Raw genomic sequence first — 25,769 nt, forward strand, 5'->3', positions numbered from 1 at the left:
GTAGCCATCTCTATATCAGTAGGTAATTACAAGGGTGAGTGAGGACATACCTGGACTGGAGAGGTTGGGTGGGGCCTCGTCTTCTGCAGCCAGGTCTTGAGAGACATGGGAGAGCAGAAGTGGACTGCTTGTAAGAAACAAATGGGTTTCTCCCACTTTATTTCTCCATTTGACTGATTTTGGTTTCAAAGGTATTTTGCCCTGGAATGTTCCCTCCCAGAGTTATAATCACAAATGCCTAAATACAGAAAGTTGGTATTTCATTTACTCGGTCAGAACTATTTATTAAGTGCCAGAGAGGTACATGGGTAATAGAAAGAATAAGATAGGCAGTGATTGCTCTACTCTTGAACTTACAGTTCATTGTAAAGTAAATGTATTTACCTTACAGTCACACTTTAAGATTGGGTTTTAAAGTCTGCATGTATGGGAATTAACCCATGGAGTCAAAAAAACCCTTGAAAATCCTTGGATGGCCTATTAAGTATACTTGAAATATAACTCATTTGGTGTTTTTATATAGTATTTGCATTCTTTTAGGAGCTCTGTATTTAACTAACACATAAACACACACTCTGACACACACACAGTCTTTATGCTGGTCAACCTTGGCTCAGGGAGAGGGTCCCCAGTGGATTGTTAAGAAAAGAGCTGACTTGCACAATCCTTCGGCCCCCTCCTACCAACAACATGTTCACTGAGTGGAATGGGGAACTCCTGTGCTATTTTTTTCTTAACTTTCTTTTTTTTTTGTAGATAATTATTTTTTATTAGAGGATAGTTGACACACAGTATTACATTACATTAGTTTCAGGTGTACAACACAGTGATTCAACATTTATATACATGATAATTCTAGGTACCAGCTATCACCATACCAAATTGTTACCATATTTTGACTATATTCCTTATGCTATACATTACATCCCGGTTACTTATTTATTTTACAATTGGAAGTGTGTACTTTTTTTTTTTTTGTTGTTGTTGTTGTTGTTGTGAGGGCATCTCTCATATTTATTGATCAAATGGTTGTTAACAACAATAAAATTCTGTATAGGGGAGTCAATGCTCAATGCACAATCATTAATCCACCCCAAGCCTAATTTTCATCAGTCTCCAATCTTCTGAAGCATAACGAACAAGTTCTTACATGGAGAACAAATTCTTACATATTGAATAACTTACATGGTGAGCAGTACAAGGGCAGTCATCACAGAAACTTTTGGCTTTGCTCATGCACTATGAACTATAAACAGTTCAAATATGAATACTCATTTGATTTTTATACTTGATTTATATGTGGATACCACATTTATCTCTTTATTATTATTTTTTTTAATAAAATGCTGAAGTGGTAGGTAGATACAAGATAAAGGTAGAAAACATAGTTTAGTGTTGTAAGAGAGCAAATGTAGATGATCAGGTGTGTGCCTGTAGACTATGTGTTAATCCAAGCTAGACAAGGGCAATAAAACATCCACGTATGCAGAAGATTTCTCTCAGAACAGGGGGGGTGAGGTTCTAAGCCTCACCTCTGTTGATCCCCAATTTCTCACCTGATGGCCCCCCTGCGACTGTGCCTGTCTTAGGTTGTTCCTCCCTTGAGGAATCTTACCTGTCTCTGGCTAACCAGTCATCTTCCGGGGCCATACAGGGAAATGTAAAGTTGGTAAGTGAGAGAGAAGCAATATTCTTTGAAAAGGTTAGCTTTTTACTTCTTTGCATATTTATGCCCTGTGGCTTCTATGCCCAGCATTTGTCTTAAGGTACCTTTACCACTTGGAAAAATTATGATACTCGGTAAATTTGATATGAGGCACGAATTCTATTTAAGGGTTGTAATTAGGAAGGAAGAAGAAAAGCTATAGAAGTAGCAGGTGGAAGAAAACATGGGAAGATTATTTCTTTGACATATCTTCTTGTAGAGTAACTTCAGCATGTATAGGTTTTAAACTACTAATTAAATTGAGCACATACATTAACATAATAGGAGTATAGTTACATAACCAAAGCATATCTGTAATTACCAGCCATCTCCAGTGAAACCAAGAAAACCAGTTGGGCACCTTAGGCATTTGTGAAAACTTATCTATGATATGGTGGATATTGTCCAACTGAACTTGAACAGTCTGAGAGAAATCAGACAAATTAAAACAACCCAATCCTGGGGACTGTTCACATCCCATATGTTCTTTTAACAGTAGATAGTCTGTAGTTGTAAGATTTTGGAGCGCTACAATTTGCACTTCTCCTAATTCTTGGTTGAGTTCCAACAGTATAGATCCAGTCAAATTTGTTGTTTTACTGTATGCACAGGCCAGCTTAGATATCTCCTTCTTCATTCCCATGGCAAGTCCAGGAACTGGTGGGATGAGTACATCTACACCTGTAGCAGTGCGTGGATCTTTGTTGGGGTTTTTTGATGATCATCTTCTGGCATGAGTCTTCCAGAGAGTGCTGATGTTAGAAGTTTTTTTCATATCGTATCTTAGTTGATTTTCAGGGTAGCCAAATTAGGCTTTGATCCTCTGTATAAACACAAACAGACCCTTTGCCTACACTTTTATATGCCCTTTAAACCCTTGTGTAGAACTCATTGGAGGTCACCACACAGGAACTGCCTTTCTTTTTTTTTTTGGTATCATTAATCTACACTTACATGACGAATATTATGTTTACTAAGCTCTCCCCTATACCAGGTCCCCCCTATAAACCCCTTTACAGTCACTGTCCATCAGCGTAGCAAAATGTTGTAGAATCAATACTTGCCTTCTCTGTGTTGTACAGCCCTCCCTTTTCTCCTACCCACCCATGCATGCTAATCTTAATAACCCCCTTATCCCTCCCTACCCACCCATCCTCCCCAGTCCCTTTCCCTTTGGTACCTGTTAGTCCATTCTTGAGTTCTGTGATTCTGCTGCTGTTTTGTTCCTTCAGTTTTTCCTTTGTTCTTATATTCCACAGATGAGTGAAATCATTTGGTATTTCTCTTTCTCCGCTTGGCTTGTTTCGCTGAGCATAATACCCTCCAGCTCCATCCATGTTGCTGCAAATGGTAGGACTTGCCCTTTTCTTATGGCTGAGTAGTATTCCATTGTGTATATGTACCACATCTTCTTTATCCATTCATCTATCGATGGACATTTAGGTTGCTTCCAATTCTTGGCTATTGTAAATAGTGCTGCGATAAACATAGGGGTGCATTGGTCACTTGATTGCTGCATTCTTAGGGTAAATTCCTAGGAGTGCAACTCCTGGGTCAAATGGTAAGTCTGTTTTGAGCATTTTGATGGACCTCCATACTGCTTTCCACAATGGCTGAACTAGTTTACATTCCCACCAGCAGTGTAGGAGGGTTCCCCTTTCTCCACAGCCTCGCCAACATTTGTTGTTGTTTGTCTTTTGGATGGCAGCCATCCTTACTGGTGTGAGGTGATACCTCATTGTAGTTTTAATTTGCATTTCTCTGATAATTAGCGATGTGGAGCATCTTTTCATGTGTCTGTTGGCCATCTGTATTTCTTTTTTGGAGAACTGTCTGTTCAGTTCCTCTGCCCATTTTTTAATTGGGTTATTTGTTTTTCGTTTGTTGAGGCGTGTGAGCTCTTTATATATTCTGGACGTCAAGCCTTTATCGGATGTGTCATTTTCAAATATATTCTCCCGTACTGTAGAGTTCCTTTTTGTTCTATTGATGGTGTCTTTTGCTGTACAGAAGCTTTTCAACTTCATATAGTCCCACCTGTTCATTTTTGCTGTTGTTTTCCTTGCCCAGGGAGATATGTTCAAGAAGAGGTCACTCATGTTTATGTCTAAGAGGTTTTTGCCTATGTTTTCCTCCAAGAGTTTAATGGTTTCATGACTTACATTCAGGTCTTTGATCCATTTTGAATTTACTTTTGTATATGGGGTTAGACAATGGTCCAGTTTCATTCTCCTACATGTAGCTGTCCACTTTTGCCAGCACCATCTGTTGAAGAGACTGTCATTTCGCCATTGTATGTCCATGGCTCCTTTGTCAAATATTAATTGACCATATATGTCTGAGTTAATGTCTGGATTCTCTAGTCTGTTCCATTGGTCTGTGGCTCTGTTCTTGTGCCAGTACCAAATTGTCTTGATTACTATTTCTTTATAGTAGCTCTTGAAGTTGGGGCATGAGATCCCCCCTACTTTATTCTTCTTTCTCAGGATTGCTTTGGCTATTCGGGGTCTTTGGTGTTTCCATATGAATTTTTGAATTATTTGTTCCAGTTCATTGAAGAATGTTGCTGGTAGTTTCATAGGGATTGCATCAAATCTGTATATTGCTTTGGGCAGGATGGCCATTTTGACGATATTAATTCTTCCTAGACACGAGCATGGGGTGCATTTCCATCTGTTAGTGTCCCCTTTAATTTCTCTTAAGAGTGACTTGTAGTTTGCAGAGTATAAGTCTTTCACTTCTTTGGCTATGTTTATTCCTAGGTATTTTATTTTTTTTGATGCAATTGTGAATGGAGTTGTTTTCCTGATTTCTCTTTCTGTTGGTTCATTTTTAGTGTATAGGAAAGCCACAGATTTCTGTGTGTTGATTTTGTATCCTGCAACTTTGCTGTATTCCGGTATCAGTTCTAGTAGTTTTGGGGTGGAGTCTTTAGGGTTTTTTATGTACAATATCATGTCATCGGCAAATAGTGACAGTTTAACTTCTTCTTTACCAATCTGGATTCCTTGTATTTGTTTGTTTTGTCTGATTGCCGTAGGTAGGACCTCCAGTACTATGTTAAATAACAGTGGGGAGAGTGGGCATCCCTGTCTAGTTCCCAATCTCAGAGGAAAAGCTTTCAGCTTCTCGCTGTTCAATATAATATTGGCTGTGGGTTTTTCATAGATGGCCTTTATTATGTTGCGGTACTTGCCCTCTATTCCCATTTTGCTGAGAGTTTTTATCATGAATGGATGTTGAGCTTTGTCAAATGCTTTTTCAGCATCTATGGAGATGATCATATGGTTTTTGTCTTTCTTTTTGTTGATGTGGTGGATGATGTTGATGGACTTTCGAATGTTTTGCCATCCTTGCATCCCTGGGATGAATCCTACTTGCTCATGGTGTACAATCCTTTTGATGTATTCTTGAATTCGGTTTGCTAATATTTTGTTGAGTATTTTTGCATCTACGTTTATCAGGGATATTGGTCTGTAGTTTTCTTTTTTGGTGGGGTCTTTGCCTGGTTTTGGTATTAGGGTGATATTAGCTTCATAGAATGAGTTTGGGAGTATCCCCTCCTCTTCTATTTTTTGGAAAACTTTAAGGAGAATGGGTATTATGTCTTCCCTGTATGTCTGATAAAATTCTGAGGTAAATCCATCTGGCCCGGGGGTTTTGTTCTTTGGTAGTTTTTTGATTACCGCTTTAATTTCGTTGCTGGTAATTGGTCGTTTTAGATTTTCTGTTTCTTTCTGGGTCAGTCTTGGAAGGTTGTATTTTTCTAGGAAGTTGTCCATTTCTCCTAGGTTTCCCAGCTTGTTAGCATATAGGCTTTCATAGTAGTCTCTAATAATTCTTTGTATTTCTGTGGGGTCCGTCGTGATTTTTCCTTTCTCGTTTCTAATACTGTTGATTTGTGTTGAATCTCTTTTCCTCTTAATAAGTCTGGCTAGAGGCTTATCTATTTTGTTTATTTTCTCGAAGAACCAGCTCTTGGTTTCATTGATTTTTGCTATTGTTTTATTCTTCTCAATTTTATTTATTTCTTCTCTGATCTTTATTATGTCCCTCCTTCTGTTGACCTTAGGCCTCATTTGTTCTTCTTTTTCCAATTTCGATAATTGTGACATTAGGCCGTTCATTTGGGATTGCTCTTCCTTTTTTAAATATGCTTGGATTGCTATATACTTTCCTCTTAAGACTGCTTTTGCTGTGTCCCACAGAAGTTGGGGCTTAGTGTTGTTGTTGTCATTTGTTTCCATATATTGCTGGATCTCCATTTTGATTTGGTCATTGATCCATTGATTATTTAGGAGCGTGTTGTTAAGTCTCCATGTGTTTGTGAGCCTTTTTGCTTTCTTTGTACAGTTTATTCCTAGTTTTATGCCTTTGTGGTCTGAAAAGTTGGTTGGTAGGATTTCAATCTTTTGGAATTTTCTGAGGCTCTTTTTGTGGCCTAGTATCTGGTCTATTCTGGAGAATGTTCCATGTGCACTTGAGAAGAAGGTGTATCCTGTTGCTTTTGGATGTAGAGTTCTGTAGATGTCTATTAGGTCCATCTGCTCTACTGTGTTGTTCAGTGCTTCCGTGTCCTTACTTATTTTCTGCCCGGTGGATCTGTCCTTTGGGGTGAGTGGTGTGTTGAAGTCTCCTAGAATGAATGCATGTCAGTCTATTTCCCCCTTTAGTTCTGTTAGTATTTGTTTCACATATGCTGGTGCTCTTGTGTTGGGTGCATATATATTTAGAATGGTTATATCCTCTTGTTGGACTGAGCCCTTTATCATTATGTAGTGTCCTTCTTTATCTCTTGTTACTTTCTTTGTTTTGAGGTCTATTTTTTCTGATATTAGTACTGCAACCCCTGCTTTCTTCTCGCTGTTGTTTGCCTGAAATATGTTTTTCCATCCCTTGACTTTTAGTCTGTACATGTCTTTGGGTTTGAGGTGAGTTTCTTGTAAGCAGCATATAGATGGGTCTTGCTTTTTTATCCATTCTGTTACTCTGTGTCTTTTGATTGGTGCATTCAACCCATTAACATTTAGGGTGACTATTGAAAGATATGTACTTATTGCCATTGCAGGCTTTAAATTCGTGGTTACCAAAGGTTCAAGGTTAGCCTCTTTAATATCTTACTGCCTAACTTAGCTCGCTTATTGAGCTGTTATATACACTGTCTGGAGATTCTTTTCTTCTCTCCCTTCTTATTCCTCCTCCTCCATTCTTCATATGTTGGGTGTTTTGTTCCGTGCTCTTTGTAGGAGTGCTCCCATCTAGAGCAGTCCCTGTAAGATGTCCTGTAGAGGTGTTTTGTGGGAAGCAAATTCCCTCAGCTTTTGTTTGTCTGGGAATTGTTTAATCCCACCATCATATTTAAATGATAGTCGTGCTAGATACAGTATCCTTGCTTCAAGGCCCTTCTGTTTCATTGCATTAAATATAACATGCCATTCTCTTCTGGCCTGTAGGGTTTCTGTTGAGAAGTCTGATGTTAGCCTGTTGGGTTTTCCTTTATAGGTGACCTTTTTCTCTCTAGCTGCCTTTAAAACTCTTTCCTTGTTCTTGATCTTTGCCATTTTAGTTATTATGTGTCTTGGTGTTGTCCTCCTTGGATCGTTTCTGTTGGAGGTTCTGTGTATTTCCATGGTCTGTTCGATTATTTCGTCCCCCAGTTTGGGGAAGTTTTCAGCAATTATTTCTTCCAAGATACTTTCCGTCCCTTTTCCTCTCTCTTCTTCTTCTGGTACCGCTATAATACAGATATTGTTCCTTTTGGATTGGTCACACAGTTCTCTTAATATTGTTTCATTCCTATTCCTGGAGATCCTTTTATCTCTCTCTATGTCAGCTTCTATGTGTTCCTGTTTTCTGGTTTCAATTCCATCAATGGCCTCTTGCATCCTATGCATTCTGCTTATAAACCCTTCCAGCAGTTTGTTTCATTTCTGTGATCTCCTTTCTGGCATCTGTGATCTCCCTCCAGACTTCATCCCATTGCTCTTGCGTATTTCTCTGCATCTCTGTCAGCATGTTTATGATTTTTATTTTGAATTCTTTGTCAGGAAGACTGGTTAGGTCTGTCTCCTTCTCTGGTGTTGTCTCTGTGATCTTTGTCTGCCTGTAGCTTTGCCTTTTCATGGTGATAGGAATAGTTTGCAGAGCTGGGTCGAGTGACGGCTGGAAGGACTTCCTTTCTTGTTGGTTTGTGGCCCTCCTCTCCTGGGAGAACAGCGACCTCTAGTGGCTTGTGCTGCGCAGCTGCGCGCAGACAGGGTTTCTGCTTCCTGCCCGGCTGCTATGGAGTTAATCTCCGCTGTTGCTGTGGGCGTGGCCTGGCTCGGGCCTCTGCTCCAAAATGGTGGAGTCGCGTTGGAGGAGGAGCGGCTGGGAGGCTATTTATCTCCGTAAGGGGCCTCCCTGCTCCCTGCAGCCCAGGGGTTAGGGTGCCCAGAGATCACGGATTCCCTACCTCTGGATTAAGTGTCCCGCCCTGCCCCTTTAAGACTTCCAAAAATTATGTGCCACAACAAAACGACTAGAAGGAAAAGAAAAATTTTTTTTTAATTAAAAAAATAAAAATATAAATAAAAAATGGCCACTCGTTTTTCTTTATTCTCTGGCGCCAGCCTCAGGCATCTGCTCACGGATCTTGCTGCCCTGTTTCCCTAGTATTGGGGTTTCTATCTCTTTAAGACTTCCAAAAAGCGCTCGCCAAAACAAAACAGCAAAAAAAAAATTCAATAAAAATAAATTAAAAATGACCGCTCGTTTTTCTTTTGTCCTCCGGCACCAGGCCTCTGGTGCCCGCTCACCGTTCTTGCTGCCCTGTTTCCCTAGTATCCAGGGCCCCCTGGGCACGCACTGTGTCTGCGCTCTGGCCCGGATGGCTGGGGCTGGGTGTTCGGCAGTCCTGGGCTCCGTCTCCCTCCCGCTCTGCCTGCTCTTCTCCCGCCGGGAGCTGGGGGGAGGGGCGCTCGGCTCCCGCGGGGCGGGGCTTGTATCTTACCCCCTTCGCGAGGCGCTGGGTTCTCTCAGGTGCGGATGTGGTCTGGATATTGTCCTGTGTCCTCTGGTCTTTATTCTAGGAAGGGTTGTCTTTGTTATATTTTCATAGATATATGTGGTTTTGGGAAGAGATTTCCGCTCCTCTACTCACGCCGCCATCTTGGCTCCAGACCACTCCTGTGCTATTTATGTTGTTTTTGCTCTTTCTCTTGTTGTTTCAAATTTATTAAGTTAAATCTTATAAATTAAAGGCACAGGTGTGTGACACCATTGTGGTTTTCAGTCCTCAATAAATCTTTTTTACTGTTCACATTAAAGATTCCGGTTAGTTAACTATCTATAGTTTTAAGGACCACGTTTCTGCCTTGAACAGAAAAGATTGTACAGGTGCAGTCAGGATTCTGCAGCCTGCCTGTACCTTGCTGCCCCATTCCAAGTTGCATTTTGATCACGCTCTTGGATGGTTTACATCTCATCAAATAGGACTGTTTTTTCCTGTATAAAGATGTTGCCCTTGAACTGTCATAGTCTGGAGGAATGCCAGTCTTTGGTGGTATTTCTGTGTGTGGTATCCCCCCAACCCCTTCACACATGCTGTCCTGACCACATGGACTGTCACATGTGAAACAAACCCATCATAGTTCTTCAGAGAAGACACCATCTTATGGCACCCATGTTCTGTGATAACCTCTGGAAAGCAGTCATGCATGTGTTGAATTCCATTTGTGGTTTAGATGTGTACATGAATTTTAAAGTGTCTATTTCTAGTATTGGAGGGACTCTTCAGCTGAGTCTTTAGCCAGGAAGGTAACTATTAATTGATTTTTCTGGTGCCCTGTTTGTGTGCAGAAATCAAGCAAGTTGTCATTGATTTTGAAGTGTTTTCCATGAAAAATAAAATCCATGAGATGGAATGATCGCAGGTGGACAGAGAATGACTTTGCATGGGCAGTTTGCCACTTCCTTTCACATACACCAGGAAGATACTCAGATCTTCCGTGCCTCTGATAATTGATGAAACATACACTTCTTTCTGGAGAATTATAAGGTGGGGGGCTTCCTCTCTGGAACACCTCAGGCTGATTTTTTTTTTAATGGCACTTTCTGTTTTTTTTCTCATTGTAAAAGTATGTGTATTAACATGTTTAAAGTAGAAAATTCAGATGATCTGAAAGAAGAAAATAGTAATCAGCCGTACTTCTTTTTTAAACTCTATTTCATTCTGTGTTCTGAATCATGAGCACTGTGCACTTTGTGGCCCTGTCTTATTTGTCCACACTCAGGGTAATGCCTTTTTCCAGGTTTTGAGGTGGAGAAACCTGTATTGGTGTCATGTTTAGGGGTGTTCTGGGCTACCTGCACAGTGAGGAGTCATAGGAGGCTCATCTGAAAGAGCAGTGGGTCCGAGGTAGGAGCGTTCGGATGTGATCTCTGCTCTGGCTAAAAGTAGCTGAGTATTTCTTAGCAATTTCATTTCCTAGGACCTCAGTTTTCTTCCCTATGAAACAGAGATGATCCTACCTTGTCTATTTGTGAGTGTTAGTAGTTATGAAATGAGATAAAGACTCTTTTGCAACCTAAACACTATATATGCACTAAGAGGAGTTCACAGGGCCCACCAAACAATTCCTTTCCCAGCCACAGAACCCAGAGAGGCCTGCACGTGCCTCTGATCTCTTCGTTTGCAGATTATTGCCCTGCAGACTCACTGGACTGTGTACCCCACTGGGGCAAGAAGCTCTGTCTTTAGATTCAGCTAATGTTTCTTCTGATGATCCTTTAGCATTCTGGGGTCATAGATCCCTTTATAATCTGAAAACAACAGATCTTCTCTGAATTAAAAAAAAACTTGCAAGGCAGAATTTTTCAATTTTAGGGGTTTGAGGAACCCCTGATATTGAGGTCAGAACCACTGATTGATAAAACTAGTACATTAGTACATAATACATGTATGTAATAAATGCAGTATTAATACATACATAAATGGTTAAATATATATATAATCCTTGATTGGGAATGTATCATTTAAAATGTTTTGCTGACAGCGTTGGATGGTCAAAGTCAGTTTGGAGAGCACCAGTCGAGAGGGTACCTGCCCGGGCCAGGGCCTGTCCTAGGCTACCTTGTCAACCAAGACAAGAACCCGGGGAGGTTTTATTTCTAATTATTTTACACATAATTTATAAACTCAAGAAGTTAAAGCCCAGAAGGACTAGGGGATGTACCCAAGGCCACAAACCTTATAATCTAAATAATCTTTGTGTCCCAATATAGGCTTGTGAATATTTATGAAGTTTATGAATCAGTAGTAAAATGTGGGGCCGTATTTTTTCATTGCCCTGCTTTTATAAGAGGCCTGACTTCCTTGGATGATGGGGAGGCATACTGTGGGAGGCTGGAATAGAAAGGTAATTGGTTGTCTCCTTTTCAGTTTTTCTTCGGGGCCAGATCTCTAAGCATTAAAATTACCGAGAAAGCCATCAGCAGACCAAAGTGTGATGTATATTTTATGTGACATTTGGAAGCCTGAATGGTGGAGCCAGAAGAGAGAACAGTTCTGTTTTTTTTGTAATGGAGCTATGTTCAAGTGCCGTTTAAATGCTGAGTAATAGCCCTGTGGAACTTGCAGGCATCTTTTCTTGGGGCTCTGTTAGTTAATGGATTTGTCAGTTGCTGCAGAAATGGGCGTCTGCATGCTGAGTTTCCAGATAACACCCTAGGGACTTTGGGCAGATTCTTACATAGGCTTGGCTAGAACTTTGAAAGAACAAATCCAAATTCAAAATGGCCTTGAAAAATTAGAGGAATGAATCATCCACAGTGGCACAGAGAAAGGCAATTGAAAAAAAAACATGTTCAGAAGCCTTTCTACCTCAAGAATTTTTCCTTTAATCTTAACAATAGACCTGTGTGGTGAGTGATGGTGGGAACAGATGAGGAAACTGGGAAGTGAAATAATTTGCTCATAATCAAGTAAATGTTGTATCCCAACTAGTGAATGTGGTGTCTGAGAAAACACAGTCTCAATTCAGCCCTTATTCTCCAATAACATGGTATCTGTAAAATTAAAATACTTGTTTTCAGGGTCACAGGGATGGGTCTTGCTGGGCATATGGATTGGTGTGGCAAAAAAGGATCCAAGCCCCAATCTGACAATGAACAGGAATGGAGGACTTGTAAAACCTTAGCCGACCTAGTTCTAGATGAGAGACGGTGTGCTCTGGAGAAACCAAAGGCCCATGACTGTCTCTGGATTTCTATCCACTCCAGCAGACGCTAGCTCTTTATCCCAGGCTACTTTACGGTGCCTCTTTGGTGTGCTGTACCTCTTGCCTGGAATGTACCTTACCCCAAGTCTACTTGTTAACTAGTTATTCAGTCTTCACATTGCTGCTCAATCATCATCCCTTATGAAACCCAGCCTGCTACAGCCACATTTTCTCTGTGTGTTCACTTAACATATATTAAGTGCGTGCCTATGTTGCTGGGCAGCTGCATCTGGGAGGTCTTTCCTTGTGCACTACGTGAAAGTTCAGCCTGGACAGGGAAGGGTTCTTGATTCTGAATGAGAAAGAATTCTTGAGCAGGTCTGAAGAGTGTAGGTAAAAAAGGGATTCATTAGAGCAGGAGTAGTAGTGAATGGCAGCAGCCTTGCAGGCAGCTGAGCATGGGAAAGTGCAGAGGGAGGGAGTGGGAGCTTACTGAACTTTCTGGCATAGGGAAGTCTCCCTCGCCAGCTTCTAAAGCCAGGGTCACCTGGTGTCTCACGTCTGCTCTGCTTGGATCTGCACAGCGTCCATCCCGTGAGATTATGCTCTGAGAACTTCCCAAAGAAGGGAGGTTTTCAGGCAGGCTCCCAAAGCTGCAGTTCTGCCCAGGGCATCCAGGAGACGGGAACTTGCAGGCCCCAGTCTGAGCTCTCAGCAGCCCCTCTCTACTTATCAGGAGTAAAGCGGAGACCAAGTGAGGACTTAGAAATAGAATGAAATCACAAAAAACAAGACGCTTACCACTGGAAAAGCACAGAGAAAAAAATGCAATTAAGTTAAGCAGTGAGAAAGCTTTATTTAAAGTTATGCACTGAAAGAGAGAGAAAGTGAGGGCATCCTCAGAGAGGAGGCACACTGAAAGGTTGGGGGTTCCCTCTTTTAAGGATTTTTCAAAGGTCCAGGGGGTATAAACTTGTCAAGTGGTCTCAAGATGCTTATTTCTGGTGAGAGATACCATGTCTCCTCTCCTCTATTATCAGTCCTCCAGGTAATGCTGCAAAATTAACTTAACACAAGAAATTTACTGATCCAGCTCCTCCCCAGGATAGTGGCTTCTCTCTGGGATTATGTCAGTTCAGACTGTTTGCCTTGTTTTAAGGTGGGTTGAGTTATTGTTTGTTTACCAAAGAATAGGTTAGAAATCTTACTTCCTAACGTTCTGGTTTTTTAAATGGAATCTTAGCTTTAAGATGGAATCCTTCCTGTTCTTACTATATTGTTTATATCTCAGCATTTTTCATCATAGGCAGGAAAAGTTAACTAGGATGCTTATCCCAGGTCCCCTACATCACCTACAATTGGCCATGTTAAATAAGCAATATATTTCATACGGCAGAAACAAAATAAAGTTAGAATTCTTCCTCATGCCATATAAATAAATCCATTGCTGATAGATTAAGTATTTAGGTATTAAACAGAATAAAACCAAACTAAATAGTAGAAGGTTTAGGAACATACTTTAGATAATGTTGGAACCCTTCCTCTGCTGTATAAACAAATATATTGCATTGAATTAAAAATTTTAATATTTTGTTTTTTAAATGGCATTAGAAGGTTTGGAAACATAAGGCAGAAATCCAAAAGGTAAAGATTTTAGGTAAAGATTGGTATATTTGACTACATGAAAATTTTTAAGTTCTGTATGGCAAAGGTTCCATAAACAAAGTTAAAAGACAACTGGGAGAAAATATTTGCAGTACATATTACAAATGATTGCTATCCCTTATGCAATTTTTATAAGACAGGCTTCTTAAAAATTGATAGGAAAAAGACAAGCAATGGAAAACTACACTAAATATATAAACTGGCAAAAAAAAGGAAATGGACAATAAAATACAAAAAGATACTCAGGCTTACTGTAGTCAGTTTTTCACATCTGTGTGTGGCAAGAATTAAAAAGAACCGTGACATCTATCTGCTGGTGATGTCCTAGAGAAATAGACTCTTCTATATTTGCACTGCTGTTGGGTATGCGAATTATAAAATCCACCTCTTTGGAGAGAAACACAGTAGTATTAATTAAAATATGAAATGTAAGTCCTATTCCCAATAATTTTGCTTTTGTGAACATATTTTTTCAGAAGAAAGTAAGAGCATGTAAGAACTTGTCAATAAGAATATTGCAGCATTATTTCATAGTAACAAAAAGTGAAAGTCTCTCAGTAGGGAGATGGTTGTGTAAATGGTAGTGGAGGTTATTATGGAAGTAATCACAGTTAAAGTAATTAATTAGATTTAATTGTATTCAGTGTCTTCATCTTTATTTGGTAGGAAAAAAAGCAAGCCATGAAGTCTTGTGTATAATACCCCATTTGATTTTCTAAAAAGTGAAAAAGGAGATAAAATCCCTGTATTTGTGTATATGGGGGTGTATTTTTAAGCATAGAGAAGGTTTTGCCAAGACATATTCCACATTATCAACTTTGCCTATTTCAAGGAGATGGGATTGGAGAAGGGGAAAGGAAATAATAGTTTTTATCTTTATACATCTCTGTAGTAGTGTATGAATCATTTTTGTAATTTTATAAACAAATGAATTTGAATTTTTATAAGTGTAATTAGTGCTACAAAGTGTGCATAGGATAAGTATAAAATAATTAATCGTTATGCCCTCTATAATTTACGGCACGCATTACATGGCTTTATTATTGCATTTATAGCCTGGCACATGGCTGATACTAAGTATTTTTTGAAGTAAGGAAGACTTCTCTAGGAGAATTCACTACATGAGGTGAGCATTTGACTGAGCACTGACTATATGCCAAGAGCCAAGCTGGGAACTGGGTACACAATAGATACGTTAAAGCTGGGAACCTGGGCATTGTTAAGAGGCTGAGGAGAGAATGAGCGACAAGCTTGTCTGGAAGGTTACACTTAAGTTTGATCGTGAAAGAGTCAGGCTAAAGCCTGGAACAGTGATGGAGCCTGACAGACTGGAGAACTTGGCTGGGTTGTATGACTGTAGTGTAGTAATGCAGGTATCTAAGCTACGCTCCAGATTTTTCTAAGCTCTTGAAGATAAAATGATGAATACAAGTTGCTCTGGACTTTCAGCACAGAAAGTAACTTGCATGAAGACGCTGGAGAGGAGCTAGGCTCCCAGGAAAGGAAGTATGGAATGTTAAGGAAATGAGACTTATTTTGGAAGAAAAGCTGGTACCTCAGGTTTCATTAATACCCACCATAGGCCAGACACTGGATGAGGCACATTTTAGGCTTTTCTCATCCAGTTCACCTGATAAGCCTATCAAGCAGGTATTGGAGTTACAAAGGCAAAGTCAGAGGTGGTTGTATAAATTGTCCTTGATTCACAACTGGTAAGTGGAAGACTGGGGTTTGATCCACAATTGTTTTATGTATCCTGGAACCTCCAAAAAATACCATGATATTTAGATTACATTTGAATATCCAATAACACCACAACTTCAGTCCTTAGTCTCCGGGTGATTGAAAGTAATAAGATTAAAGATATTTTAGAGGCTTGCCATGTACTCAGTAGATACTATCTATCGTTATTTCATACATGAAATTAAGACCCAGAAAAGTTAAGTGCGTCTGCAAGGTTTCATGGCCCCTCAAGACCAGAGGGAGATTCAGACCCAGGTCTCTGTGCTGCTCAGGCCTGTGTCTCCCCCACCAAGTAATGCCTCAGTGAGCAATGGGTTGTGTTTGTAAGGCTGGGGATGCTCTGTGGATGCATTATGACTGTTTTAACGGCCGTACAGTTGTAGAATGGCAATAATCCTTTGTGGTTTTATAGTGTTCTGTTGTTGGCTGCTGATCCTGCTGTTTGCCCAAAAGGGCTTTCACATTGTGACATCATTACCTCTTAGCAGTCAGCCTCCAGGACTAGGATGGTAGGTATTACTAGATCTGTTTTATAGATACAATTAAGGCCCCTGAGAGCCTTAGTCACCTAGCCAGGGTCACATGATAGAGGCCAGAGGTAAGACCTAGGCTTTCAGCTCTGTCAGTCATTTGGCATCTGGCTCAAATTAGAAGACTTCAGGGAGTTCCAACACTGAACCAAGCATAATGCCATCACCTCTTAACTGTGTGACCTTGGGCAACTTGTTTAACTCTAAACCAATTTCTTCAACTATAAAATGGAGATAATAATAGCATGTTATTGTGAGCATTGAATGAGTTAACACAGGAATATACTTAGCACAGTTCTTGGTCTGTTAAGTAATCAAAAATTTTAGCTGCAATTAATTAAATTATTTCAATGAATAATTAATCAGTATTATTAAAATTATGCCATTGTCATTATTATGGGACAGGAAGTCTGTATTATTCCCCTTTTTCTCTTGGTGCTTATTTTTAAGCCCTTCCGATTAGTACAGTCCAAATAGATATTTGTTGCACACACTCTGGTATCAATGATGATATGAGTCTGCAGTATACAAGGATGAGGAATCAAATAAAGCCAGGTTATAATCTGGATTCACCATTGAGTTTTATTTTTCTTATTTGTAAAACAACTTCCTTGAAGGAGTTTTAGGATAGTTAGTGCTTAATAGATGGCAGCTATAATTAAAGTGACAGAGAATCAAAGCTTGGGTCAGCAGGCCGCTTGGGTGGTTTTGTGAGTTCTCAGTTTGGTAAGGTCTAACACAGTGTGAGAATTAGGCAGACATCCCTCAGAGAAAGGCCTATTGATTGCTGTGGTTCTGAGAATTCTGAGGAAGGTCACCTTAGAAGGATATACAAGGTATATTTTAAAGAATATTGGATTCTAATGTATTCCCAAGGCACTTGTTATTGCCAGCTCCTAGGAGTGTAAACTGAGTGCTATCCTTGACTTCAGAACATTGTTGGAAGCCTCTGCCACATGGCCAGAGGATGAGAGACTGACTCCACTGCAGTGGCCCAGGAGGAGTGGCTGGATGTCATCATGGTTGGCCTTGTCATCATAAATGTTTACTGCGCTCACCGTGTGCCATACACTTGGCACACAGTATCCTGCTTAATGTCCACAATACCTCTGTGAAGTGCACACAACCTTGTATAGCAGGGCAAGATGAGGCTTAAAAAGGTGAAGTTACTTAACTACAGGCTAGTGACAGACCTGGAACTCGAACCTAAGTCTGCCCCACCTTAGGATATGGGGAAAGGCCTTCAGCTTGGAGCTCAAAAAGACCTCCATTTCAATTCCCTTATTTATGAGCTGTATGACTTTGGGCATACCTTTGTGCCTGTACCATGAGGATGACAACAATACTTACCTCGTGGACTTGTTCATAGGGTGAATGAAGTAATGTGTATAAAGTGCTTAGAGCAGGAACTGGCACATGCTGGATACTCAGCAGCCACCTGTTAACACTACTATTAATGGAAGCTGAATCACTACTTTGGTATTGTTTGGGGGATTAAATGTTGAATGTATGAATAGCAAGGCCCTTTCAAACTGTGTGCAGCATATGAGGTGATTACTGTACTTTAGTCATCTCCCCAAAGAAGTGCCAGCAGTTTAAACCCTGATTAAGTGGCCCTTACTGGTTCAGTTGGTAAAACTCTTATATTTTGTCCTTTTTTCAGAACTGCAAGGATTCACCTAGCTCTTAGAATTATCTTACTTCCTGCAACAATACCACGAATGCTAGAAATTCCCTACAAATATTTGAAAGCATAGATGTCTATAATGGATGGAGATTTCTCTCTTCCCCTGTTCTTTTCTTTTATCTAATCTCTGTCCTCACCTACTCTCCTCAACCCCCACTGTACCAACCCCAAGAAGTCGTCTAGCACTTAGATAGAACATAGATCTTAAAAACAGCCCATGCTGCTCTCTGAAATGTCCTGAGCTCACCAGTCCTGTCTTTTAGCAACACCCACGTCTGTGATAGTGCTCCCCACAAAGTGACCGGGATTTCCTCTTCTGCCCTACCTCCCTGTATTTGCATTCCATCCAGGGCTCACTGTATTCTGTGATATGCCCTCTTCTGCCTTGGCCCTTGCTCTTTCCTCCACCGAAGTCCTTTTCCCTTGCTCTCACACTCTGCCTGCTGAAAACCTGCTTGGTAAATCCTTAATTTCATGCAAAAGGATGTGTGTGTGTATGTAATCTTTCTAGTGCATTGTCACTGTTAGTGGTGGGTGGGTACATGGGTATCCTGTTAATCTAAAGTTTTTGATATACATCATTTGAAATATTTTATAATTTTAAGCAAACAAACAAAAGGCCTGTATGCTGTATGCTTGTACTTTAAGTGTACACAGGCAGCTGAATTCTCTTTCTCTTGGCTTTAGAAGCAGAAAAGGGTGTCGGGTGGGGTGGGGTTCTCAGTGGTGAAGTGAGGCTCTTTGGTCGCAGGCAGAAGGTAGCAGGGCAGCTCTGGCTCACAAGGGAGATCAAACATGTGCATCCTGTCTGTCCAGCTGATGTGATCTTTTTTATGTGTTTTTCTGAGCTACTTCCCTGAGGGAACTTAGCTGGTAGCCAGAGCTGCATTTTACCTTTTTAATACTTCAGCCTGAAATGCTGACATCCTCTCTCGGCATCATGAATTTTTAATGTGGTGATGATCGAGGGCTGTAGGGCCTTGGTTCGTTTCACTTGTTTCCTTTATTTTATTTGGACTTCCTTCTTGGTTCGGTCCCCAGTCCAGACTCCTGTTGTGTTTCATGAGTGTCCATTGCTCCCACACAGTTACTGAGGGTGTGTTTGAGAATGAAATATTTTTGAATTTCATCTCAATTATTGAAGAACCTAGGAGACTTGAAAGGGAATGCTTTAGTTCTGGAAAAGGAAATCAATAATCCAAGTCAACAGATATTTACTAGCCCTTGTTTCATAAGCCCAGATCACCAAAAAAATACAGAGTGGTGTTTGTTGGGTGGTGGTGCAGAGGTGAGCCAGAGGTAATTCCTGCCTCTCGTGGTGGCAGGAAAAGACCTGAACTTACACAATTAGGACATGATGTGGTGGAAAATACTGCAAAAGAGGTATAGAGAACTACAGGCAAGGAAGGATCATTGCCAACTAAGGGAAGGCTTATAAAGAAAGAGGTGTTGAATTAATAAGCCTTTGAAGATATGATTTTATTAGATACTTAATTGTTCATTTGTTTAATAAATATACATTTACTGTGGGCCTCCATACAAATTCGTGCTTCCCTGTACTCCATGACAGAGGAGGAGAGAGGTGGAGAGTTGAGCACAGGCATTTGAAATGTACCCACCTGACAGCGGTGCACATCCCTCACAGCTCCTTGGTCAGCACAAGTCATGTTCTGGTCTTACTACTTCAGGGATGTGGGGATGTGCATACTCCTTTCCACAGCCTGCAAGGATTGGGAACCTGAATATCCATGATGAGTTCTAATGGCTGCCGAAAGAGTTACAGGATCTGATGCACAGTTCAACAAGATTACACTCACTGGATGCTGTATTGATAACAAACCATATGTTAGCCAGAGATGCAGTAAAGAGACTTTGACAGGAAGCTTTTGCAGTGATTATTATACAAGAGATAATATTGTATAAGGTTGATAGGCATGAGAATGGTGAGAAAGTATTAGATTTTGGATATATTTTAAAGGTAGAGATAATAGGATTGGGCAGTGGATTGCATCTGAGGTATGAGAAAGAGAAAAATCAAGTATTACTTGATGAATTTTGGTCTAAACAATTATGAGAATATATTTGCCATTAACTGAGATAAACTATAGGAATAAGAGGGTTGCAGGCAGAACATCAAGGATTTGTTTTTAGCTTACTGAGATTGAACATACCTTTGGGTGTCCTAGTGGAGATGCTGAATAGGTAGTTGACCTATAAGGCTATATTTCAGGGGTGGAGTCTGGTCTGATATCAGTTTGGGAGCTTTCAGCTTGTAGAAGTTACTCAAAGCCATACACTCAGTGAGATCTCAAGAGGACATAGACAATGAAGGGTAAAGGCCCAGAGACTGAGGCCCAGGATTGCCTAGCAGACTGAGGTCAGGGAGATGAAGACCCATAAAGACAGTGGAGAGGAGCAGCCATGAGGTGGGGCAGTCAGGTGAGTAAGATGTCCTGGAAGGCACATAAAGAAGGTGTTTCAAGGAGGTGGGAGTGATTATTTATTATGGAACATTCACTCTGTTGAAAAAAACTTTGATATACTTTATATCAACTCATCAGTGCCACAGTCTTGGAAAGTAGATATAATCAGAAGATCAAAGCTCAGAGAGAGGAGGTTTATTCACAATTATTTCATTAATACCTCTTGCATGCCAACTAGGATTGTAGCCATAGAAGTTAAAAAACTGATGAGGTGTAGCAAGCTCACAGGTGGTGAAACCAAACTTCAAACCTAAATGCATCTGGTCCATGCCTGCACAATTTGCACCAAGATTGTATGTGAAAAGGCATTTTAAAAGCGCTATTCCTCACCTGGGGCTTAGATGAATTGAAGGAAATTAAGATTAGTTGCAGAGAAAGAAACATGTTAAAACTCATGGGTTTTTCTTTTGCATTCTAAGATTGATTTTCAAGGGGGAATTTCCTCCTTATTCCTTGATAATCACAAATTCTTAAGGAGATAGGGTGGGCTTAAAAATGTGGTGATAATTTGACCCTGCAACCTCTGGGGAGTCCATGGATTAGCTGGGATATAAGTGAACTAAATTCTGTGAGAGAGAAAGGGGAGCCTCCTTTAGTAGACTGAGTTAGAACATTTGGTGCGCTGTTAACACCCTTCTGGGCATGTTCAATAAATAATTGATGCAGATTCTCCTTGCTTTCCTTTTAAGAGATTCCAGTGATCAGTCGGTGTTCAAAATAACTCATCATTCTGGCAAGTAATAGCTCAGGCTTCTCTTTCTTCTTTTTTAGATCATGTACAAAATGAAGAAAACTATGCACAAGTTCTTGATAAGTTTGGGAGCAATTTTTTAAGCCGAGACAACCCAGATCTTGGTACCGCTTTTGTCAAGTTTTCTACTCTTACAAAGGAGCTGTCCACACTGCTGAAAAATCTGGTAAGCCACTTTGTAAGTGAATTTTATAAATCACAGGCCAATCAAAATAAAATAAGATTATAAAGAGAACAATTTAAAATAATAAATATAATTTATTTACTCTATTATTTGACCAATCAGAATATTCTTTTTTTTTTCCTATCTCACTAGGTAAATATATGTGTGTATGTATCTGTCTTCCTGATAATTTAATTTTAATTGGTGGTTTATGCTTTCGAATTAGTGACAACTAAGAAAATGTTAAAAAGAGAAATATGTTTTATTTGGAAACACTCAAGAAAGGATAATTTTCCACTTAGGACCTATATGTTCCTACACTTCAGGGTTAGTTGAACAAATCCGTGATATTTCTATCAATCTTAGATTATTGAAATCTCTTTTATTCAGAAGGGAGCCCTCTCATTTCTCCTTCGTCTTGATGTTGGCTGCCTTTTTGCTGGTGACATTATTGCTCCAAGGGTGCATGGTTGTGAGACAGGAAATGAAACAGGCTCTGAGCATTCAGTTTGGCAATAACTGGTAACAGACTTGCTCAGGGAGGAAGTTCTGTTCACCCCAAGATAGGCGTTTTCACAGGGATATCTTGCTAACCTTTGATTCCAGGAGACCACATATATTTGGCTTAAGCCAAGACTCATCACTTCCACATTTCCTGGACCGGTCCATTTCCACCCTTCCCACACTGTAGGTCCCACCCACTGTGTGTATATATGCCGTCCACACAAGTGCCAGTCATTGTCTGCATTTGCTTACCACCACACAAAACAACTGATATTTACTGAATACGTTTAGCCTGGCAATGTGCATAATGTGTGGATTTCTTATTTAACATTTTACAACAATCCTACAGTTGTTATTTCTTTAATCCAGTTGAGGAAACTGAGGCACGTTGAGACTATATAACTTGTTCAGTTACACTGCTAGTAAGCAGACACGAGCCCAGACATTCTTTCTCTGAACTTATCATTTTCATCGCCTGCTAGGCTGCTTCTGTCCCCTTATGCTCTGGTGGTGTGTTTCCCTGACTTAGAACAAGCGCCGATCCAGCTCTTTCCCTAAACTCACCCCAAGATGTAGGCCTTCCTCTTCCATGTCTGCTCCCCTTTTAGAAATAGAAGACTAGAAAGATCTAAAAGACATTGCTAGAAGACCTAGTTTGTTTAATTAAAAAAGTAAAAGAAAAGATCTTCCCTTAAAAGACAGTGGTGGTATTCCGATGAGGGAGCAGGTAAGGGAATCAATTTCTATTATAATTGGTTACTAAGGGAACACTATTCCGATTGAATGAAAAGTCAGTCCCAGGAGTTGATACAACCTAAGGACAGTCAGCAGCTTGCTGCTTCTCTTTTTATGTTTGGCCAGGAAAGGGAAGAGCAAACCAGACTGATGGGGCCACACCTTTAAGCAGAATGCTCAGAGGAAGCCACGCACCCTGGAGATTGGGGTGGTTTCTGGGTCATCTTGCAGCACCTACAGCCCCAGAAGAGGAGTTTGGGGGAGGACCCCACCACCACCCTGTTGAAACTCTGAAACATCCCTATGGGAACCAGTATTTCTCAGGAGATTCCCAAAAATCCTATTCTCTTAGACTAGTGAAGGTTGGAAACAAGGAAATAATGAATACAGTTGAAATTTAGAGAATAAAATAAAAGAACGTACTTTGATATGTTTTAAATTTTCTAAATTGTATCCTCAGTTGAACCAGGATATACCAAATATCTGTTGTGTTCCAGGGTCTGTGGTACATACTGAAAACTGTCATTACCTAATTAAGGTACTGCTTATAATGGATAGCTATATTAAAATATTTACTTATTTTTATGAAGGAAAGGATAGTTTTTAGGGCTAGGTCTAGCTTTCTGCTTTGGACAGGGAAAAGCTCATTATTGGTGTTACTTGTAAGCAATTGGTATTGCAAGTGTATTGTGTTTAGGAGTTTCTGAAGGGTTGTTCCAGAGAAATATCCACCCACTTAGCAATGATGACTATGTTAGTCACCATGTAGACACTTGTTTTTCTTTTCCTGAACTTTCCAGTGATTGTGGAAGGTCTGATGATTAAGTGAGATGTTATGTGAAAACTCCCAAGAGCTGCACAGATGTTTGTGCTGACATCAGATAGGGCCGAGGCTGTTTTTATTAATCAGCTTACAACTTGTAACTGACAACCTGAGGACCACAAAGAGGATTGTAGTTGTAGCTGGTTACTCTGCAAGCTCATTGCAGGGCCCGTGTACCAAGCCACGTTTTTCCTTGCTTTTCTTCCTGCCTCTCCCTTCTACATACTAGAAAATGATTTTTATAGAAAGGTGTTTTACCTCATAGTACATAGAATGAGAGAGGCGGTGAAGTGTGTATGGGGTTTGGTCTCAGTCAGACCTAGAATCCCAGCTCCCAACTGACAAGCTTTTTATAGCCTTGCCTTCTCTGACGATGACTTCCTTATCTGTAGAAAGAAATAGTATCTGCTTCTTGGTAGTGTGAGGACTTCACTGAGATCATGGAAGTAAGTCACTAAGCACTGTTCCTGACGTGTGGGATTTGGTTAACCAATACAAGCCTTTATGGTTACTTACATCTTTTCATTTGATCTTTGTGGCAACTCCCCAAGTAAAGGAGGTATGGGAAGTCATCTCCCATTTTGCAGATAAGTGCACCAAATCTCCAGAAGATAATATGCCAGAAAAGTAGTAGAATTAGGGCTTGAGCTCAGGTTCTGTGACTGCAGGGAACTGTTTCATCAATGCTGCCCGCCACCAATTACAAAGTCATGGCATCACCTTTATAGACTGTGTGGTGCTGATGGCCCACCGGACCTGACAGCTGGAACCTGTAGCAGTGTCATCAAACTCCTGCTTGTGTTTAGCTCACAAGGTACTTTCTTATCTACTTTTTCTACTTCATTTCCCTCATCAGTGAGTTACAGTGTATTGGAAAGAATGAGTGTTACCCAGTAGTTTTTTCAAATCTTAAATCATTGAGGAAACAAAGAATTTTTGTGTATGTGGACTATTTCTATCCATACTTACTGTATTAGAGTTTAAAACAGAAATTTTCAAGGTTGTTAATTCATTATTGCAATATGTGATTTTGGTTGAAGTAAACAAAAAAATACAGCCTCATACAGGTCTATATGTATATATCGGGAAGAGAGATGAGTGCTTCTCAGCTAGTTATCAATAGCCTTATTTAGTACCATGTCAAAAATTGACAACTGGTAGTTTCTTAAGTTAGTAGCAATGTGAATCTGAAGCCATATAAATGGCCTCAAGGATTTGGAAGCTGTTAAGCTCATGGTGAGAGGTACAAGGTTCCCCAAATTTTAGCTTTTCTCTGAAAGCTCCAATTTTATCATTAGCAACAAATACTGTCACCTTTTTACCTTGCAGGAATAAGCTCAGTTTGTTCATTTTCAAGAAAATGTTTGCCAAAGATCCAGTCTCAGTACCACAGTTTGTCAGTCATTCTTTCAAGGAAAAAAGTGGTGTTCCACTAAGATACTAACAAGAAAAACCAGCTAGTTCAGCTCCCAACTCAAAAAAATTGCCTCCGTGCTTTTCCTCAAGATAACCGTCATATTTTGATATGCCCTGGAAGTACTCTGTGCATACTTCCTTTTCCGTCAAACAATATACAAGATACACTTAACGGTTGATATGTAAGCAAACTGGTACTTTTCACTGTTTTATAATGGGCATCATTAAATGAAAATAGACTTTTCTTTTTTCACTACAAGAGCATGACCATGAAGAACACACTGACTCCATCAGGGCAGTGCCTGGATTCCCAGGGATTCCCAGGGAGGGACCAGTAGCTCCACCTCCACTGCTCGGGCCTATCAGGGCAAACGGCAAGAGTGCAGATCTCAGATATGACCCCTTACTGTTATCATGAAAATAGTTTTGACCTTGGGGATCTCTAGGGGTCTATGGACCACACCTTGAGATCCACTGGCACCAGAAATCAAAGACTTTGTTAGGATTCCAGCCCTGCCCCTGACTGGGTTAGTATTGCCTGACTTGGGAGCATAAATGTCCTCACTGAGGGAATGAAGAGGAGTACCTCCCCTGCCTAGCCCATTGCCTGTGTAAGGATCAAATCATACCAGCCACTGAGAAACTTTGTAAGCTGCAAAGTCCTTGAGTCACACACAGTGGATTGTTTCCCTAACAGACCACATTAACAGTACTGTGGCATGGTAGCCACCACAATAGACTTTATTTCTGTCTTTTTTTGTTATTATGAAGAAAACGCATGCCTAGTGGGGAAAATTTAGAATACAAAGAGAAAAATCGCAGTTTCTCTTTTACATTCCCCCTATCTTGAGGTAGCCATCATTGATATTTGGGGGTTATCTGTCTAGTCCTCTTTTCTGTACCTTTTTTTCCCCAAATAGATGAAATCATATGTTCTGAGCAACTGGTGTTTTGCAGACTCACTTAGTCTTGGCATTAGTGCATGTGTGACTTTCCAAAGAACCCCCCTGTGATGGGTTCCTCATTCTTGGTAGCTCCATCCTCATCCCCTTTGCAGTCTCTTCCCCTCCCTGTTGAACAAGCCAATGCTGGTATATGTGTTTGATGCCCCAGGTGCAAGTGCAGGAATATGACCGGGGAGTTGTCTCTCCAGTGGGACTGCTCAAGTTCATGCAGGAAGGTCTTTTGTCTTTTACTTTTGTATTCTTTATACCACTGTGTGCTTCTGACAAATTAAAGTGAAAGTAAGTTCCCTAAAAGAGTGACTTTTAATGAGATAACCTTGCCATTTGTATATTTTTCTGATGAAAGTCTAAACCATCCAAAATTACAGAGATGGAGAACCAAAACAGCAGTTACCAGGGA

At 40.3% G+C, this 25,769-nt stretch overlaps 1 protein-coding gene across 6 annotated transcripts in view; it reads left to right on the top strand.

The window, feature by feature from the left end:
• ASAP1 (ArfGAP with SH3 domain, ankyrin repeat and PH domain 1) overlaps positions 1 to 25,769 on the top strand; it is a 367,393-nt gene that overhangs the window by 221,293 nt on the left and 120,331 nt on the right. For all 6 annotated transcript variants that reach the window (XM_036890485.2, XM_036890480.2, XM_057497737.1 and 3 more), the window contains one exon: positions 20,784 to 20,929. In XM_036890485.2, coding sequence (XP_036746380.2) covers positions 20,784 to 20,929 — 146 coding nt within the window. The remainder of the gene's footprint in view (positions 1 to 20,783; positions 20,930 to 25,769) is intronic.

The sequence above is a fragment of the Manis pentadactyla genome, chromosome 3 (assembly GCF_030020395.1).
Source record: "Manis pentadactyla isolate mManPen7 chromosome 3, mManPen7.hap1, whole genome shotgun sequence".
In the NCBI taxonomy this organism is placed as follows: Eukaryota; Metazoa; Chordata; class Mammalia; order Pholidota; family Manidae; genus Manis; species Manis pentadactyla.